At 43.6% G+C, this 16,692-nt stretch overlaps 1 protein-coding gene across 3 annotated transcripts in view; it reads right to left on the bottom strand.

The window, feature by feature from the left end:
- Positions 1–16,692, bottom strand: part of EPAS1 (endothelial PAS domain protein 1) — a 112,038-nt gene that overhangs the window by 40,541 nt on the left and 54,805 nt on the right. For all 3 annotated transcript variants that reach the window (XR_012715288.1, XM_075267021.1, XM_075267022.1), the window contains exon 2: positions 1,267–1,457. Coding sequence is in view for 2 of the 3 variants with exons in the window: in XM_075267021.1 (XP_075123122.1) it covers positions 1,267–1,457 (191 nt within the window). In the remaining variant the exon portion in view is untranslated. The remainder of the gene's footprint in view (positions 1–1,266; positions 1,458–16,692) is intronic.

The following is a 16,692-nucleotide window of genomic DNA, read 5'->3' as shown; positions in this document are numbered from 1 at the left end:
TAAAAAAAACATAAGTAGCCCTTTTTTTCAGTTTTTTTGTAACAGAATAATAATATTAATAATAATAATAATAATAATAATAATAATAATAAGACATATTTTTTATAAAATTTAATTTGGTCACATTGTCTTAAAAATTTTTTTATAAAAATTATAAAATTATATTAAAAAAATTATAAAAAATAAAAAAAAAAAAATAATCACACATAACCCAAAATGATACCAACAGAAACCACAACTGATGCTGCAAAAAAAAATTAAAAAGCCCAATGCAGCTCTAATAATGGAAAAAATAAAAAGTTCTGGCTCTCAGAATATGATGACACTAAAGCAAATTATTTTTGGCAAATAAGTGATTTTATTGTGCAAACACAGTATAACATAACCTAGTATCACCGTCATTATACTTGTTTGTTTTCTGTAATATAGTTAATTAACCTATCTAACTTACTTCTAATAAAAAAACAGACTCTAAAATTCAACATAGAAACTCTCTCACTGAGCTGTTACCAAGGAAATCCGTACACATTTGTATCGCCAGTATGTAGAGCTCTAACCTTTGCCAAATGGCTTTATCTCTGGTTTTGGTAGCAAATATATGATTGTCATCTGGATACAAGTTTGCAGTGCTAGCTATAAGAAAAACGGAGATATCACTAGTTGAAAACTCAATCGGGAATGTGATTTTATAGGCAGCAGGAGCCGATGTATATAAAGTGTGACCAGTGATATCTCAGGTTCATTTATAGCTAGCACTGCAAACTTGTATCTAGATGAGAATCTTAGCTCTCACATCACCAAAAACATTGTATACAATCAAAGAGACAGCCATTGGAGGCGACCAGAACTAGAGTTCTACATACTGGCAATACAAATGTATGCGGCGTTCCCTTAGCTCACTTAGAGTCTGTTTTCTATGAAAAAGTAAGTTAGATAGGTTAATCAACTACATTCCAAAAAATATTCACCAAACAACCCCCAACAAAGTAGCAAAAACATAAAACTGGGAGATACACTGTAAGGAGTTGCCCCTTTGAACCTAATGTCATTGTCTACTGATGGATTCTCATTCCATTCACATCTCAGAACTTTGTTCCTGACAATCTGCATTCTTTAAAAGAAAACAGAAACATTTCTATATGCATTGCAACGCGGCCACCTAGATCGTGATCGTGAGAATAAAACATTGCTCGGTTCCGACGAAATCTAGTCATCGTCACGTGACATAACATGAGCATGGAACAAAGACAAATAACCGGGACAGACCTGAAGAGAGTAGTTTTTGTGTGCGGAGGAAACTGATGGTCAGGCGCATGATGGAGGCCTTGTCCAAATGTGAGCTGATGTTCTGAGGCAAAGGAAGCTGATGAGCCAACTCATAGAAGACCTCAGTCTCTTTACTTCTCCGGCACCTGGCGGCATCTCGAGACTTCTCCTTCCTTCTCTCTGAGCTGCTCCTGGGAAAAAAAAACAACTCAGATTAGGAATGGGATTAAAATGGTTGGATCTCGGTCATCCCACCACTTAACCTACAGTCCATAGTTTGATGTCATCATGACTATGTCCACCTCTGGGCATCACTATGCTATAGTTTGAGGAGACACCCGCGTATCTAATCAGTTTCACCTTGTATTTGCACACCGGTCATCCTCATTGAGACCACACCCCGAAAAGCAAGTTTTCAAAGCAATTTTGAGTGGTGGTCTTCAGGAGGTTTCACTGTAATTAACACGTAAATCTTTCATTTGGATCATAGAGACGTCCTCCGCCAAAGCCAAAGGAGAGTCCATCCTGTCTGTATATTCCAAGGTGGCCAACATTTGCCCAGTATGGCTTCCCATTACAATACCCGTTGACTGGTGAGGGTTAGGCCATATTCGCAACGTTTTGCAACAGTATTTCTAAGCTAAAACCAGGATTGGGTCAAAAAACCCAGAACAGGTACAAACCTATCCATTATACCTTATCTCTGTGAGGTCCCCACCACTCGGTATGCCAAACTACAGATTACGACCCTCCGTGATACATGGCTGCCAGTCACGGTTAGATCCAACCAGTGATTGATTCTTAGGATAGTAAATATGTAACAAACTAAACTTCTCATTCCAGGATATTAATAATTCTATCCTGTCATTTTATTTTTGAAGCCAACAACTCTATGACGTAAGGCAATCCTAGGAATCAATAAACTAAATAATGCGTCAGTGCACAAAATGGTGTCACTGAGTTGCACAAGCGTCCGCGTTCCTCGCCTTGTTTGTGTGTTTATTCATAAAATTTCTAGAGCCAAAATAACAATTAGATTCCTAAGAGACCCAAGATAATTCTAACAATGTGCTGAGAAGGCGCTCAATAACTCCAGCCTGGTGACCAGTATGAGCGCTTGTCCAGAGGAATCTATTACATAACGGGCAGGTTAATAATATGTTACCCATAAGACACGCTTGTCTGCCTGCAAAGTGAACCTATCGGAGAGCAGCGTACAATATAATGGAGGAGAAGCTGAGCTGTGTGATATATAGGGGTATATGATAGAGGAAAGAAGCTGAGCTGTGTGATATATAGGGGTATAGGATAGAGGAGAAAAGCTGAGCTGTGTGATATATAGGGGTATAGGATAGAGGAGAGAAGCTGAGCTGTGTGATATATAGGGGTATAGGATAGAGGAGAGAAGCTGAGCTGTGTGATATATAGGGTTATATGATAGAGGAGAGAAGCTGAGCTATGTGATATATAGGGTTATAGGATAGAGGAGAGGAGCTGAGCTGTGTGATATATAGGGTTATATGATAGAGGAGAGAAGCTGAGCTGTGTGATATATAGTGTTATAGGATAGAGGAGAGGAGCTGAGCTGTGTGATATATAGGGTTATATGATAGAGGAGAGAAGCTGAGCTGTGTGATATATAGTGTTATAGGACAGAAGAGAGAAGCTGAGCTGTGTGATATATAGGGTTATAGGATAGAGGAGAGAAGCTGAGCTCTGTGATATATAGGGTTATAGGATAGAGGAGAGAAGCTGAGCTCTGTGATATATAGGGGTATATGATAGAGGAGAGAAGCTGAGCTGTGTGATATATAGGGTTATATGATAGAGGAGAGAAGCTGAGCTGTGTGATATATAGTGTTATAGGACAGAAGAGAGAAGCTGAGCTGTATGATATATAGGGGTATATGATAGAGGAGAGAAGCTGAGCTGTGTGATATATAGGGTTATATGATAGAGGAGAGAAGCTGAGCTGTGTGATATATAGGGTTATAGGATAGAGGAGAGAAGCTGAGCTGTGTGATATATAGGGGTAGAGCTCTGTGATGGAGTGTTATCATTACATTTCCTCCAGTGGCCCCAATATACGATACCTTAACCCCACACTTCTACATATTCACTGTGGTCCGGTGCTTTTCCCCTTCCCATCTCTTGTATGGGTTGACCATGTGCCAGTTCCCCTTCCCCTTGTTTGCTAGTTCTGTGATTCCTGTAGAGAGAGGAAGCCCTAAGACGTCTCACAATGTATGGGCACACCCTGGGGTCCCCTCTATACAGGGCTCCTGCTATGGTATGTGCAGTATATACTATGAGTAGATGTATACAGTCACAAGGTGCCAGCCGAGGTTGTGCTTCGCTCTTGCGCAACTTACGAAACAATCTGTGACGTCTTAGCAGAACTTTTATGTATTAACTAGAACTTCATAGAGCCCGATATAAACCGTGTTTACTTTATTCAAGAAGAGGAAGCAAATGTTTCTTGAGGGAGGCACAACAGGAAAAGCCTGCGACTCATTGATCTGCACAGTGTGTTCTTAAGAAGGCATCAGAGGGCCATGGGCTGGAGGACAATATTATATTACCAAGGGAGCAATATAATGTAGCCAAAAATAATATGCAGTGTCATGAGAACCTGCCCCGAGATGCTGCCGGCCAGGGATGGCTCAGGAGCCAATGTCTTCGTATCTGCACATTGTCTTCTGTATCCTGAAGTCTTTATGTTCTGCTAATGTGTAACCCAATCCTATAAAGTCCTCTATAGGGTCACATCATAAAATGAACGGGATTATATGTTTGTGAGATCACATCTTATAAAAAATCTGTCTAAAAATAGTCACAAACAAGTAGGAAGTGGAAATGTGGACTGATGGGAAGATACGGAGCGATAGATGACGAGAAGGAGAGGGCAAGACGGAGGAAGTGGGGCAGAAGCTGAAGGAGAAGACGAGAGAGAGGGAGAAGGTGACGTAAAGAAGACAGTTCTAAAGAAAACACATCAGGTTCTGAAGAAAGATGGAAGAAGATAGAAAGATGGAAAGAGAGACAAGAAGCCAAGAAATAAAGATAAGGAGGCAAGAAAAAAGGGGGCAAGAAAGACTAGAGGGCAAAAAAGAAGAGGGGCAAGAGGGGTAAAAGGGCAAGAAGAAAGAAGTGGAGAAGGGGTGAGAGGGCAAGAAAGAAGAAGGGCAGGAGGGTTAAAAGGGCAAGAAAGAAGAAGGGCAGGAGGAGTGAGAGGGCAAGACGGAAGAAGGGCAGGGGGGGTGAGAAGGCAAAGAGGAAGAAGGGCATCAGGTTTGAGGGGGCAGAACAGGAGCAGGTCATAAGAGGTCACAGGGCAAAAAAAAAACAGGGCATGAAGGATAAGGGGTAAATAGAGGTGTAATGACATGAGATAGGAGAGGGCAAAAGAGATGATGGACAAATTACAAGAGGGTAAAAAGAAGCTGGGCATGAGAGGCAAAGGGGGCAAGAAAGTAAGAGGACAAAAGTCATGAGAGGGCAAGAAAGATTGATGGGGAGAAGGACATAGAAGATGAGGGGACAAGAAATAAAAAAAGACATTAGATTTGGGAGGAAAATAAAAAAAAAGAACATAAGAAATGGGGGAAGGAAATAAAGAGGATATAAAAGATGGAAAGAGAAGAGAGAAGAATGTGTGTGATATGGGGGGGCAGTAGGGGGAGGGGGGTATAGTGTAGCCTGAAGAAGAGAAGAAAGGCAAGACAGTGTAAGAAAGAATGAGAAAGAGCGAGGACAAGAAAGATAGAAGAGAGGAGAGAGCTGGGAATGTGCAGAGAGCAAAGGAAAGACAAGAAGAAGAGACTGCAGAGGTAATAAGAGACAGACATAAGGGGCAGAGACATCACACAAGCGGCAATGAAGGAAGAGGAGAATATAGTGACAGCCGGTCACATACTGCAGTTATACGTGGCTTCTATACTATAAAACACTTAATGTCCAGCTTATAACTGGCCTGCCATGATGGACACTGCCTTGTTGGCTCACGTTCACATTCCACGCAGATTCTTGTTCTTCCCTGCACATTCCAGCTCGTATTTTGGAGCAGAAATGTTTTCTCCTGATTATTTCTATTCTGCAGACAATAGAAGATACTTGGACATTCCTATTGCTGTTTGGACGACGTACATGTATCTGTGCTCTGACATTGTGCAATCTGATCAAGCAAAACACCTACATAAATTCCACGTGTTCCACCCGGACCGCAACCTACAAATACCCAACACTCTACTTTCTTAGTTTACCTTCTGGGATTATTATTGTGATCCGGAGCTCCAAGCCCACTGCATTAACATAGGTTTATAAGATAAAACTCAGGCTACCTGCCGTCACCAGTAGAGGGGGCTTCAGAGCTTACTGTATACTGCACATTGAACTGCTATAGTAACACAGTGTACAGTAAGCTCCCTCTAGTGGTAGTTGAAGGTAATCAAATTTTCACAATCTAACCTTATGTCTGTGCAGGATATTTGGAGATCTGTATCTAGAGATTCAACCACTATATTTGGGGGACCGCCATCATAAAGACAATAGTGCAGCAGGTTGGAAATGTGCAGCGATCTGCAAGTTGTCCCCTATCATGTGGATAAGGTATAATAGCCATAGCCCCTTCATGACCAGACTTCTTTTCGCAGCATGTTCTGTTATTGTTCGTCACAGTGTATTAGCAGCCTGGCCGCAGAAGGGCTCTGTGATTTTGGTTGGGGGCAATATTGTTGCCATGTAAACACGGTCCAAGTGTACGGGTAGCTCTAGGGTGAACCATGTGGATATAAATGTGACTGCTTTGGCATGGAGTTTGTCCCGGACGGTCATAAAATCCAGATCTGTGGACAATTCCTCATGTGCCTCCTCTTATGGGGACTTGTGAGCCAAATCATAAGACCCGACTAAATCATGTAAATGCTGAGAATAAATCTCTAAGGAATGTCTGGATCCGGCTAAAAGTGTGAGACAGATCACTCCTGTGTTACCCCGAGAGGCGGGAACCGGCCCACAAACACGCAGAGATCTCCGCACTATTCACGCCTCGATCCGTGGGATTAGCAATATATGGACCATAGATGAGCCGTCTCCTCTCCTGCTATACGTCTCTTCTGTATGTGACAACTGGGTGTTACCAGAAATCTAATATTTGGTGTGACCTTTGACGTCCTAGAAGTGATGATATGGCCCAAGAAGAGCCCTGATGTTTTGGTGGTGGAACTAATCCTGTAGCAGTCGCGGTAAGGGAGCCTTGAAATTAGGGGGTGTTGTTATTAAAGGGATTCTACCATTAAAAACCTTTTTTTTTCTCGTTGACATCACGGAATAGCCTTAAGAAAGGCTATTCTTCTCCTACCTTTAGATGTCTTCTCCGCCCTGGAGTTCAGTTAAAATCCCGTTTTCCGCTGGTATGCAAATGAGTTTTCTCACAGTACTGGGGGTGGACCCCAGTGCTCAAACAGCACTGGGGGCGTCCCCCATGCTGCGAGAGAACTCTCCAGCGCCGCCTCTATCTTCTTCAGGAACGGCCTCTTCACACGTCTTCTCACGAAGGTTGGCCTATAAACTTCTAGGTCTCGGGCCTTGGGCAAAGTCGACTGCACAGGCCCGCCGGCCACAAGAAAACGGCCGCTTACACAGTAGTGTAAGCGGCCATTCTCTTGTGGCCGGCAGGCAAGCGCAGTTGGCTGCCCGAGGCCTAGAAGAAGACCCGTTCCTGAAGAAGATGGAGAGTTCTCTCGCAGCATTGGGGACGCCCTCAGTGCTGTTTGAGCGTTGGGACCTGCCCCCAGTGCTGCGAGAGAACTCATTTGCATACCGGCGGAAAACAGGGTGTTAACTGAACGGCGGGACAGAGAAGACAACTAAAGGTAGGAGAAAGAATAGCTTTTCTTAAGGCTATTCCATTGTGTCAACGAGAAAAAAAAAAGGTTTTTAATGGTAGAATCCCTTTAAGTAGACCATTACTCCAATATTCATGTTCTCCTCCTCTCTCCTGTCCATGGCCACCTCCACTTTGGCCACTAGGGGGCTCTGCACATTACATAACCACATACGGACATACGGACTGTTGTCGTATACTGTAATGTGCAGCAACAGGCTGGAGTTGCTTCATTTATACGCCTGCCTACAACTTGTACACAGCTCGGTCTATAGTAACATGCATGCTGCAAAAGACAAACTGAGCACTTAAAAAAAAAAAAATTCCAAAAAATGTTTTGTTTTTGAATACCAAAATTAATTCCAATAAGGTTTCTAATCTGTTACTAGAACAACCTGCAACTTTTTTTAAACTTTTCCTACAGGTTTATGGGGAAATAATAATGAATGAGCAAATAAACACGAGAAATGTAGAGGCGGCCAAAAATCATAAATCTAGTAAAGGTATTGGATGATTGCATCACAGCCACACATCTTCAGAAAGCCCTTTGACCCTGGGGTGTGACATCATTCTGACTCCCAGCTAGTCCTTAGTTATGATATTCTGGGACAGGATGTAAAAGTTCTTCGTCCCCCAGGTATATATTACAGGCCCGGATAAACAAAATATCAATAGGACCCCCATGACCCTGCAGAAAATACCTCCCTATGACTAATTCCTTGACGTGTGAACGCCCTCCTGCAACTTTAACATAGAAAAATCAGCCCTATGTTCTGTCTGATGCCAGTATTCTGCTCAGGGTGGACTTGATATAAACAACCTGTGTCTGCTGTGGCTCTTAAAGGGATGTACAGTATATATGATGGAGGTAACTATTATATATGAGACTAACTTAAATAAATATGGCTGATTTCTTGCAAAATAATTACACCGAACCTGTATATGGTTGTGTCCAATATTCAAACAGATGTTTAAGAAACACAGTGTGTCGGGGGCTCACATGGTCCCTTCCCATTACATGGCTCCCTTAATGTGACATGAACGTGAAAACATTCTGGTCCTGTCCCTCTCTATGACATGGGTGGCCGATGTCATATACAGAACAGTAAAGTCACCGGGGTCAATGAGTTTCAACAGCTCTTCCTGAAGTCTAGGAGGTCGGCCCTTATTTGTAGGAGCCGCCAGGACTTTCTCGGAGAGTTGTCAAGTATCACTAATCTATTAAAAAGTGAACAAGGCTGATATGTAACCGGTGCACAGCTGTGGTGCTCTTTTTGGAAGAAAACAGCCATATATTTCCTAGACAACCCCTTTAAGGGAGCACAGTTCTGACCATTGCACATAAAGGAAATTTGTCTCCAGAGTCCAACATATCACCCCAGCCCTGCAGATAGATAGGTTACTGTCACCAGAACCAGCATATCACCCCAGCCCTGCAGATAGATAGGTTACTGTCACCAGAACCAGCATATCACCCCAGCCCTGCAGATAGATAGGTTACTGTCACCAGGACCAACATATCACCCCAGTCCTGCAGATAGATAGGTTACTGTCCCCAGAACCAGCATATCACCCCAGCCCTGCAGATAGATAGGTTACTGTCACCAGAACCAGCATATCACCCCAGTCCTGCAGATAGATAGGTTACTGTCACCAGAACCAGCATATCACCCCAGCCCTACAGATAGATAGGTTACTGTCACCAGAACCAGCATATCACCCCAGTCCTGCAGATAGATAGGTTACTGTCACCAGAACCAGCATATCACCCCAGCCCTGCAGATAGATAGGTTAGTGTCACCAGAACCAGCATATCACCCCAGCCCTGCAGATAGATAGGTTACTGTCACCAGAACCAGCATATCACCCCAGCCCTGCAGATAGATAGGTTACTGTCACCAGAATCAAATTACACTGTCCTCTTGTGAGTGCCTCTATTGACAAGTTTTTGCTAACCTACGGATTGACAAGCACATCGATAGCTCAGTAATGGAGGCAGCGACTCACTAGGGAAAAAACTATATGATTCATTTGACCGTAACCTATATATCTGTTGGGCTGGATTGATATGCTGGTTCTGGTGGACAAGTCTATGGCAAACAGCAGAGAGAAGCTTTAGCTAACCAAACATTTCCAGTATGAGCCTGGGTACGTTAGAGTGGAGCTACTCCATTCTGGCATGCAAAGGGTGGTCCAAAACATTCGGGTGTCCTAGCACATCATATAGAAAGTGATTGCTGTGTAATATGAGTATAACAGACAGTACTAAGCAATATCCGCAGCTACTAGTAAGCAGGAGCAGTGAGCACCAGCATTGTGTTACAAGTCTCTGGAAATTCTCCCAAGTTCTTATCAGGCTCTCCATGAAAAATGCAATAGCATTCCAGCAAGAGTTTACTGAAGTTGTCATCCTGCAGCAGATCCGCCCCCCCCCCCCCTCCCCTCCATAAAGCTGCACTTCTGTATTCCCAGAGCTGCGACTATCTCACGCCAGTCAATGATTAACCTCATAGTGCGCAACTGGAATTGCATCAGAGCACAAGACGGAAAACAAGGAAAACGGGAAAGAAAAAAAGAACAACACTCAAATATAGGAGAGGACAACCTCTGCCCAGCGCCAATTCACACTTGGTGACAGGAGAGAAATGTCTTACTCCAACTTGTGAAAGTAACCATGGGTATCCACCAAACATGGCAACCTGGGAGACCTTAAAGGGAGTCTGTCACCAGAACCAGCATATCACCCCAGCCCTGCAGATAGATAGGTTACTGTCACCAGACCCAGCATATCACCCCAGCCCTGCAGATAGATAGGTTACTGTCACCAGACCCCAGTATATCACCCCAGCCCTGCAGATAGATAGGTTACTGTCACCAGAACCAGCATATCACCCCAGCCCTGCAGATAGATAGGTTACTGTCACCAGAACCAGCATATCACCCCAGCCCTGCAGATAGATAGGTTACTGTCACCAGAACCAGCATATCACCCCGGCCCTGCAGATAGATAGGTTAGTATCACCAGACCCAGCATATCACCCCAGCCCTGCAGATAGATAGGTTACTGTCACCAGAACCAGCATATCACCTCAGCCCTGCAGATAGATAGGTTACTGTCATCAGAACCAGCATATCACCCCAGCCCTGCAGATAGATAGGTTACTGTCACCAGAACCAGCATATCACCCCAGCCCTGCAGATAGATAGGTTACTGTCACCAGAACCAGCATATCACCCCGGCCCTGCAGATAGATAGGTTACTGTCACCAGAACCAGCATATCACCCCAGTCCTGCAGATAGATAGGTTACTGTCACCAGACCCAGCATATCACCCCAGCCCTGCAGATAGATAGGTTACTGTCACCAGACCCAGCATATCACCCCGGCCCTGCAGATAGATAGGTTACTGTCACCAGAACCAGCATATCACCTCAGCCCTGCAGATAGATAGGTTACTGTCACCAGAACCAGCATATCACCCCAGCCCTGCAGATAGATAGGCTACTGTCACCAGACCCCAGTATATCACCCCAGCCCTGCAGATAGATAGGTTACTGTCACCAGAGCCAGCATATCACCCCAGCCCTGCAGATAGATAGGTTACTGTCATCAGAACCAGCATATCACCCCAGCCCTGCAGATAGATAGGTTACTGTCACCAGACCCAGCATATCACCCCGGCCCTGCAGATAGATAGGTTACTGTCATCAGAACCAGCATATCACCCCAGCCCTGCAGATAGATAGGTTACTGTCACCAGACCCAGCATATCACCCCAGCCCTGCAGATAGATAGGTTACTGTCACCAGAACCAGCATATCACCCCAGCCCTGCAGATAGATAGGTTACTGTCACCAGAACCAGCATATCACCCCAGCCCTGCAGATAGATAGGTTACTGTCACCAGACCCAGCATATCACCCCGGCCCTGCAGATAGATAGGTTACTGTCACCAGAACCAGCATATCACCTCAGCCCTGCAGATAGATAGGTTACTGTCACCAGAACCAGCATATCACCCCAGCCCTGCAGATAGATAGGTTACTGTCACCAGAACCAGCATATCACCCCAGCCCTGCAGATAGATAGGCTACTGTCACCAGACCCCAGTATATCACCCCAGCCCTGCAGATAGATAGGTTACTGTCACCAGAGCCAGCATATCACCCCAGCCCTGCAGATAGATAGGTTACTGTCACCAGACCCCAGTATATCACCCCAGCCCTGCAGATAGATAGGTTACTGTCACCAGAGCCAGCATATCACCCCAGTCCTGCAGATAGATAGGTTACTGTCACCAGAGCCAGCATATCACCACAGCCCTGCAGATAGATAGGTTAGTGGCAGCCTCATGCATCTGAATGCAATCCACACATAGGCTATGCTTTTTTAACATAAATCTGCAAAACCACTTAGCCTGTAAGATACTAAGTAAATCATCTCTCCCCCTCTGAACAGTCTTCAGCAAAATGTCAAGACAAGAAAACATCCTCTAGGACAAGAGGAAATCCTCCAAACTGTGTGAAGCTGCAGAAGTGTGGGGGAACCGCTGCTGAAACAATTAACACGCCTGCACTAACAATGACACTCTGCAGAAAAACAAGGGCGAGTATTGTTCCAGCATCGCCTTCATCTTACCCCGGCCAAACTGGAAAGGCAACAAGGCCGCAAAGATATCAGAAATTATTTTTACCTTTGGTCCCTGTGGAATTTCTTAGATTTACTGATTTTCAACCAATTCTGGGTTAATTCATGTATCAGATTTCTATTGTTGGAATTCAGCAATCCACATGTAACATTTATGGCAAAATCTGCAGAAAAAAATATCCATGACATCTGCATTTACCCCAAGGGTATGTCCACATGGGACATTGATGCTGCACATTTTCTGCCACAGAATTGCAATGCAAAGGGTGAAATTTGCAAAATCCGCATGAAAAACATGATTCAGTGCATTTACGACCCATATGGATATACCCTAAAGATGATACCAGAATGCAATCCACATGATCAAGCCCTGTGAAGATATTGACCCAAGGTATTCTGGGAGATCTCAGCTCAAAAAGATTTGGGTTCAGGTCGAGGTTGAAACTTTTGGAAAATACAGCTTGAATCAGGTTTGATCATCTCTACCCATCATGCATATGCATTGATTGACACGACTATTTCACCATTTACCAAGAATAGCGCCATCCATTGTATAGTGGCGGGGTCTGGTATTGCAGTTAGCTTGAATGGGACGGAGATGCAGCGTGGCCATGTGATCAATGGGTGTGAGGTCACTGGTCTGAGAAGATGAAGTGGAGCTCAATGTTATAGGCTTGGAAATCCCTTTAAGGACCCAAAGTTGGATCCCCCAAGTATAAGGAATGAAGGGCTTATCTTATGCATATGCTATAGCTGACTGTTAGCAGAATACCCCTTTAATCTATGCAGACAGTCCACCAAAAGCTGTCATTACTGGCAGAAGAATTCCTAGGCTGAAGTCACACAGGCAATGTTTAGTGCAATTTTGTTGCAGTTTTTTGATTGAAAGACAGGATTGGATACAATAGCAACGGGAAATATTGTGAAAGAAGGAAATAAAAGGAAACGCAAGGAAACACAAGGAAAGCGATTCCACTTCTCCCCCCTGCTGGATTCTCTTCTGGCTCCGACTCAAAATCTGCATCACTATCTGCATGTGTGATTTCAGCCGAATACAGACGCAATTTTTTTCTTTTTACTGTACTGTAGGTGCCGGAGCCTTTATTTATACAAATCCTCGTATGAGTTCACTTATGTGTAAAATGTGTTTTCATGAGTCAAAGCCGCAGACAAGAGAAATGCTTTCAAAAGATGGAGAAGTGCAAAGAAAATGTGAACGCCGCCATAAAACCTCATGACATTAATAGGTTTTCACTGTCTAGAGAGCATGACGGACCTAAGAATACAGACATCTCTGAGCTGTGGACCTACAAATCCCGGAGAATCGGTATACGGCTGACTCAGGTTGTGTTGTGTTATACATGGGTCACATAGAGGGGTGAGAGAACCAATTTGGTTAGAACCAGATTTTACACAAATTTTCCAAAAATATTGTAGCCCATGAATACACTATACTAAGTGGAGGCCCAGGGAAGGTGAGCAAACGTAACAAAAAGTTATACTCTTCCCACATCTTGTCATGTTCGTCCTCGCAACGAACCAGGTTGGACCAAACCTGATATTTTGGGGGGTCTGCCCAAATCGTACGAAGAGATACCAGAATAATAGCCAGAAGCTCAGGAAAGGAGCGGAAAAAATCCTATTCTCACCAGTCTGGGGTTCCGCCATGGTCTTCTTCTCAGGGTCTTCCAGCCTACCTGGGGGACATATGTTGCCCCAGGTCACTGCAGAGGCTTCAGATTGACCTACAGCAGTGACGTGAGGCACGTCCATGTCATTCCACTTTGGCAAAAGCGTCATGATGTTGACATGCCAAGATGACCACTGAGGTCCAATCCCAGGTCTCATCATTGATCCAAAGCTGATGATGACAACCAAGAGGCTGGAAGAGGAAAGGAGACTCCAAGGAAGAAGACCAGAGCCCTGGAGAGGTGAGTATGAGCTGTTTGAGAGATCACAAAGTGTAATAATAACCAGTTCAGATGTAAATTATCTCGACTATGGACAGGTCATCAGTGTGTAACTCCTGGAACGCCCCTTTAAGACCAGGGCTACATGGTGGCTTTGGCCTGGTGACAGTGACAGATGGGTCGTGCGATCTGTCTCCTACTTGCTTTTTATGTTGTGATTTGCAATATTTAGAATTTGTATCCCCCTTTATGCAATCTTATGTTGTGTCACCAAAGGTCTCACAACAAAAAAAAATGGTAGACATGTTGTATGTGCCACGATTGAACACAATTCACACTTGTGCTGACATGGCCTAATCCCAAACTCCAGCAGGTCACACTTGTGTTGTGTCGCATGTCGCAACTAGATCTTATTCACAGTCAATACTCGCAATGTTGTAATGTGACCTTGCGATGTTCATGGCGTGCGGCCAAAGTCTATGTGTAGCTCTCAACCCCCCGACAGCCCTCTGACCCCTCCTGGCCCCCCGTACACAAGAGGCTCGGAAACCAATTAAACTAAATTAGTATTTGGTTTGCAAGAGAAAATCAACAGACCCAAAACCTGTAAGTAAACACGACGGGAACGCGACAAATCAGTTCACTTTTTGTAGACAATTTTGATGTAGAAATTCGTTTGTCAACACCTAATACATAAAGGAAGTGAAATAAAACCCGAAATGTCACAGAGTGTCACAAAATAAGTAAATCACAAAATCATCAACTCCTGTGCAAAATACAACAAGGACCACGGGCGCAAGAAGAGCAGAGACAGGAGCTGCAACAAGGCAAAATAATGAAGGGGGCGACAAGCAGGTAATAAGGAGAAGATGGAAGAGAATAAAATGTCACCGCGTACTATGTTATACTATGGAGAGTTACATCAGATGTGTATGCAAGGATTACTGTGTATATTATCCTGTACTGTGACATCACTGTGTATATTATCCTGTACTGTGACATCACTGTGTGTATTATCCCTGTACTGTGACATCACTGTGTGTATTATCTCTGTACTGTGACATCACTGTGTGTATTATCCTGTACTGTGACATCACTGTGTGTATTATCCCTGTACTGTGACATCACTGTGTGTATTATCCTGTACTGTGACATCACTGTGTGTATTATCTCTGTACTGTGACATCACTGTGTGTATTATCCTGTACTGTGACATCACTGTGTGTATTATCTCTGTACTGTGACATCACTGTGTGTATTATCCCTGTACTGTGACATCACTGTGTGTATTATCTCTGTACTGTGACATCACTGTGTGTATTATCTCTGTCCTGTGACATCACTGTGTGTATTATCTCTGTACTGTGACATCACTGTGTGTATTATCTCTGTACTGTGACATCACTGTGTGTATTATCTCTGTACTGTGACATCACTGTGTGTATTATCTATGTACTGTGACATCACTGTGTGTATTATCTCTGTACTGTGACATCACTGTGTGTATTATTTCTGTACTGTGACATCACTGTGTGTATTATCCTGCACTGTGACATCACTGTGTGTATTATCTCTATACTGAGCCTGACAGTTACAACTAACAAGATTTCACCTCTGTGCCCGACTTGTTATAGACGCTGAGTCCTTATTTTTTAGGGTCACATCTGTGTCTGAGTCTCCCACTGCAGTTTCCACCTTTTCTCTCAAGTTTCAGTATAAAAATGGTGGAAACCCCCCCACACAACCGGCGGACCCCTTTATGGTCTGTGGGGTCCAGGGGTGTCTGGTTTAGCGGACAGGCTTTCTTTTGTGTGTATCAGTATTAAACCTCTTCAAGTCACAAACCTCGGGCATTGTTCACATTTTAGATAATTTAGGATAAGAATTTCTTGGCATCTGAGCCTGGACTGAGCAGAAGATTATGTGGAGATGACTTTAGATGTCTTATCATTGTAAACTGTAAGTTCTCTTATCTGGAGCTCTGGGCAGTGTTGTCACTACTTGTTCTTCTGATGTATTGGCTGATAAGGGTTAAACACTTACTGACAATTCCGAGCTCCAGAGACATCACAGATACATTGTATCAGCAGACATGAGATTACTATGTATCCTTATCCTCTTATGTGACATTGGTCGGGATATTCCCTTATAACATGACAAGCCTGGGATGGTCACCCAGCTTTCCCAGACTCATGAATTATATTACTATATAGAAGTCTATTATTACAAGGGAAATCTATTTAGGGTTTATTGTATCAGTGTCATTTCTGTTACTGGGAAAGCTGGGTAGCCAGTGATATATCCACAGTATCACTATAGCTCTTCTCATAGGCAACACTAAACCTATGGATACAGACATAGTTGCATTTCTATACATTTGCCATTCAAGAGCCTGGAAAAGCTTGGTACAGAGTGCTTTTTAGTCCACGGCCCTTACTGGCAGAAAAGCAGGTTTTATTGGTTGTTGCAGATTTGACTTTACTTTTTGAGCCAAATCTCAAAAGATTTTTGTGCAACCTTTGCATGTCAGATTCTGCATGAACTTGGCACCCAGCTTTCCAAAAAACAAGTGATTTAATCTCTAAGTAGATCATTGAATGCATCTGACAGTGGATACGACTGCTTAGATATAAGTCATGAGGATCAGCTATCAATACGCAGGGGCAAAAATAGATAAAGGTTTCCTAAAAAACAGGATCACATCCTATAGAGGATTATGTCGGTTTATTACTGGGCTATGGCCTTATAGCAAGCAATTGTCCTGTAGTAACATCAGCAACCCAGGGGAGAAATACTTTGTAGTGGAGCGCCATATTGGGGTACCCCAAGTGCCTACAACTCCATAACAGCAAGGTGTGCCTATCTCTGTACCTCAATCCTCGTAGATATGACTTATCACAATGTTTCTTGTAATTATCACCTTCTTCTAACCAAGAAGAGACATCTCATCACCTGCTGTCATTATATTCAACCTTCTATGGCCA

The sequence above is a fragment of the Leptodactylus fuscus genome, chromosome 3, assembly GCF_031893055.1.
Source record: "Leptodactylus fuscus isolate aLepFus1 chromosome 3, aLepFus1.hap2, whole genome shotgun sequence".
Taxonomy (NCBI): Eukaryota; Metazoa; Chordata; class Amphibia; order Anura; family Leptodactylidae; genus Leptodactylus; species Leptodactylus fuscus.
This window is presented reverse-complemented; position numbering and strand designations above follow the sequence as displayed.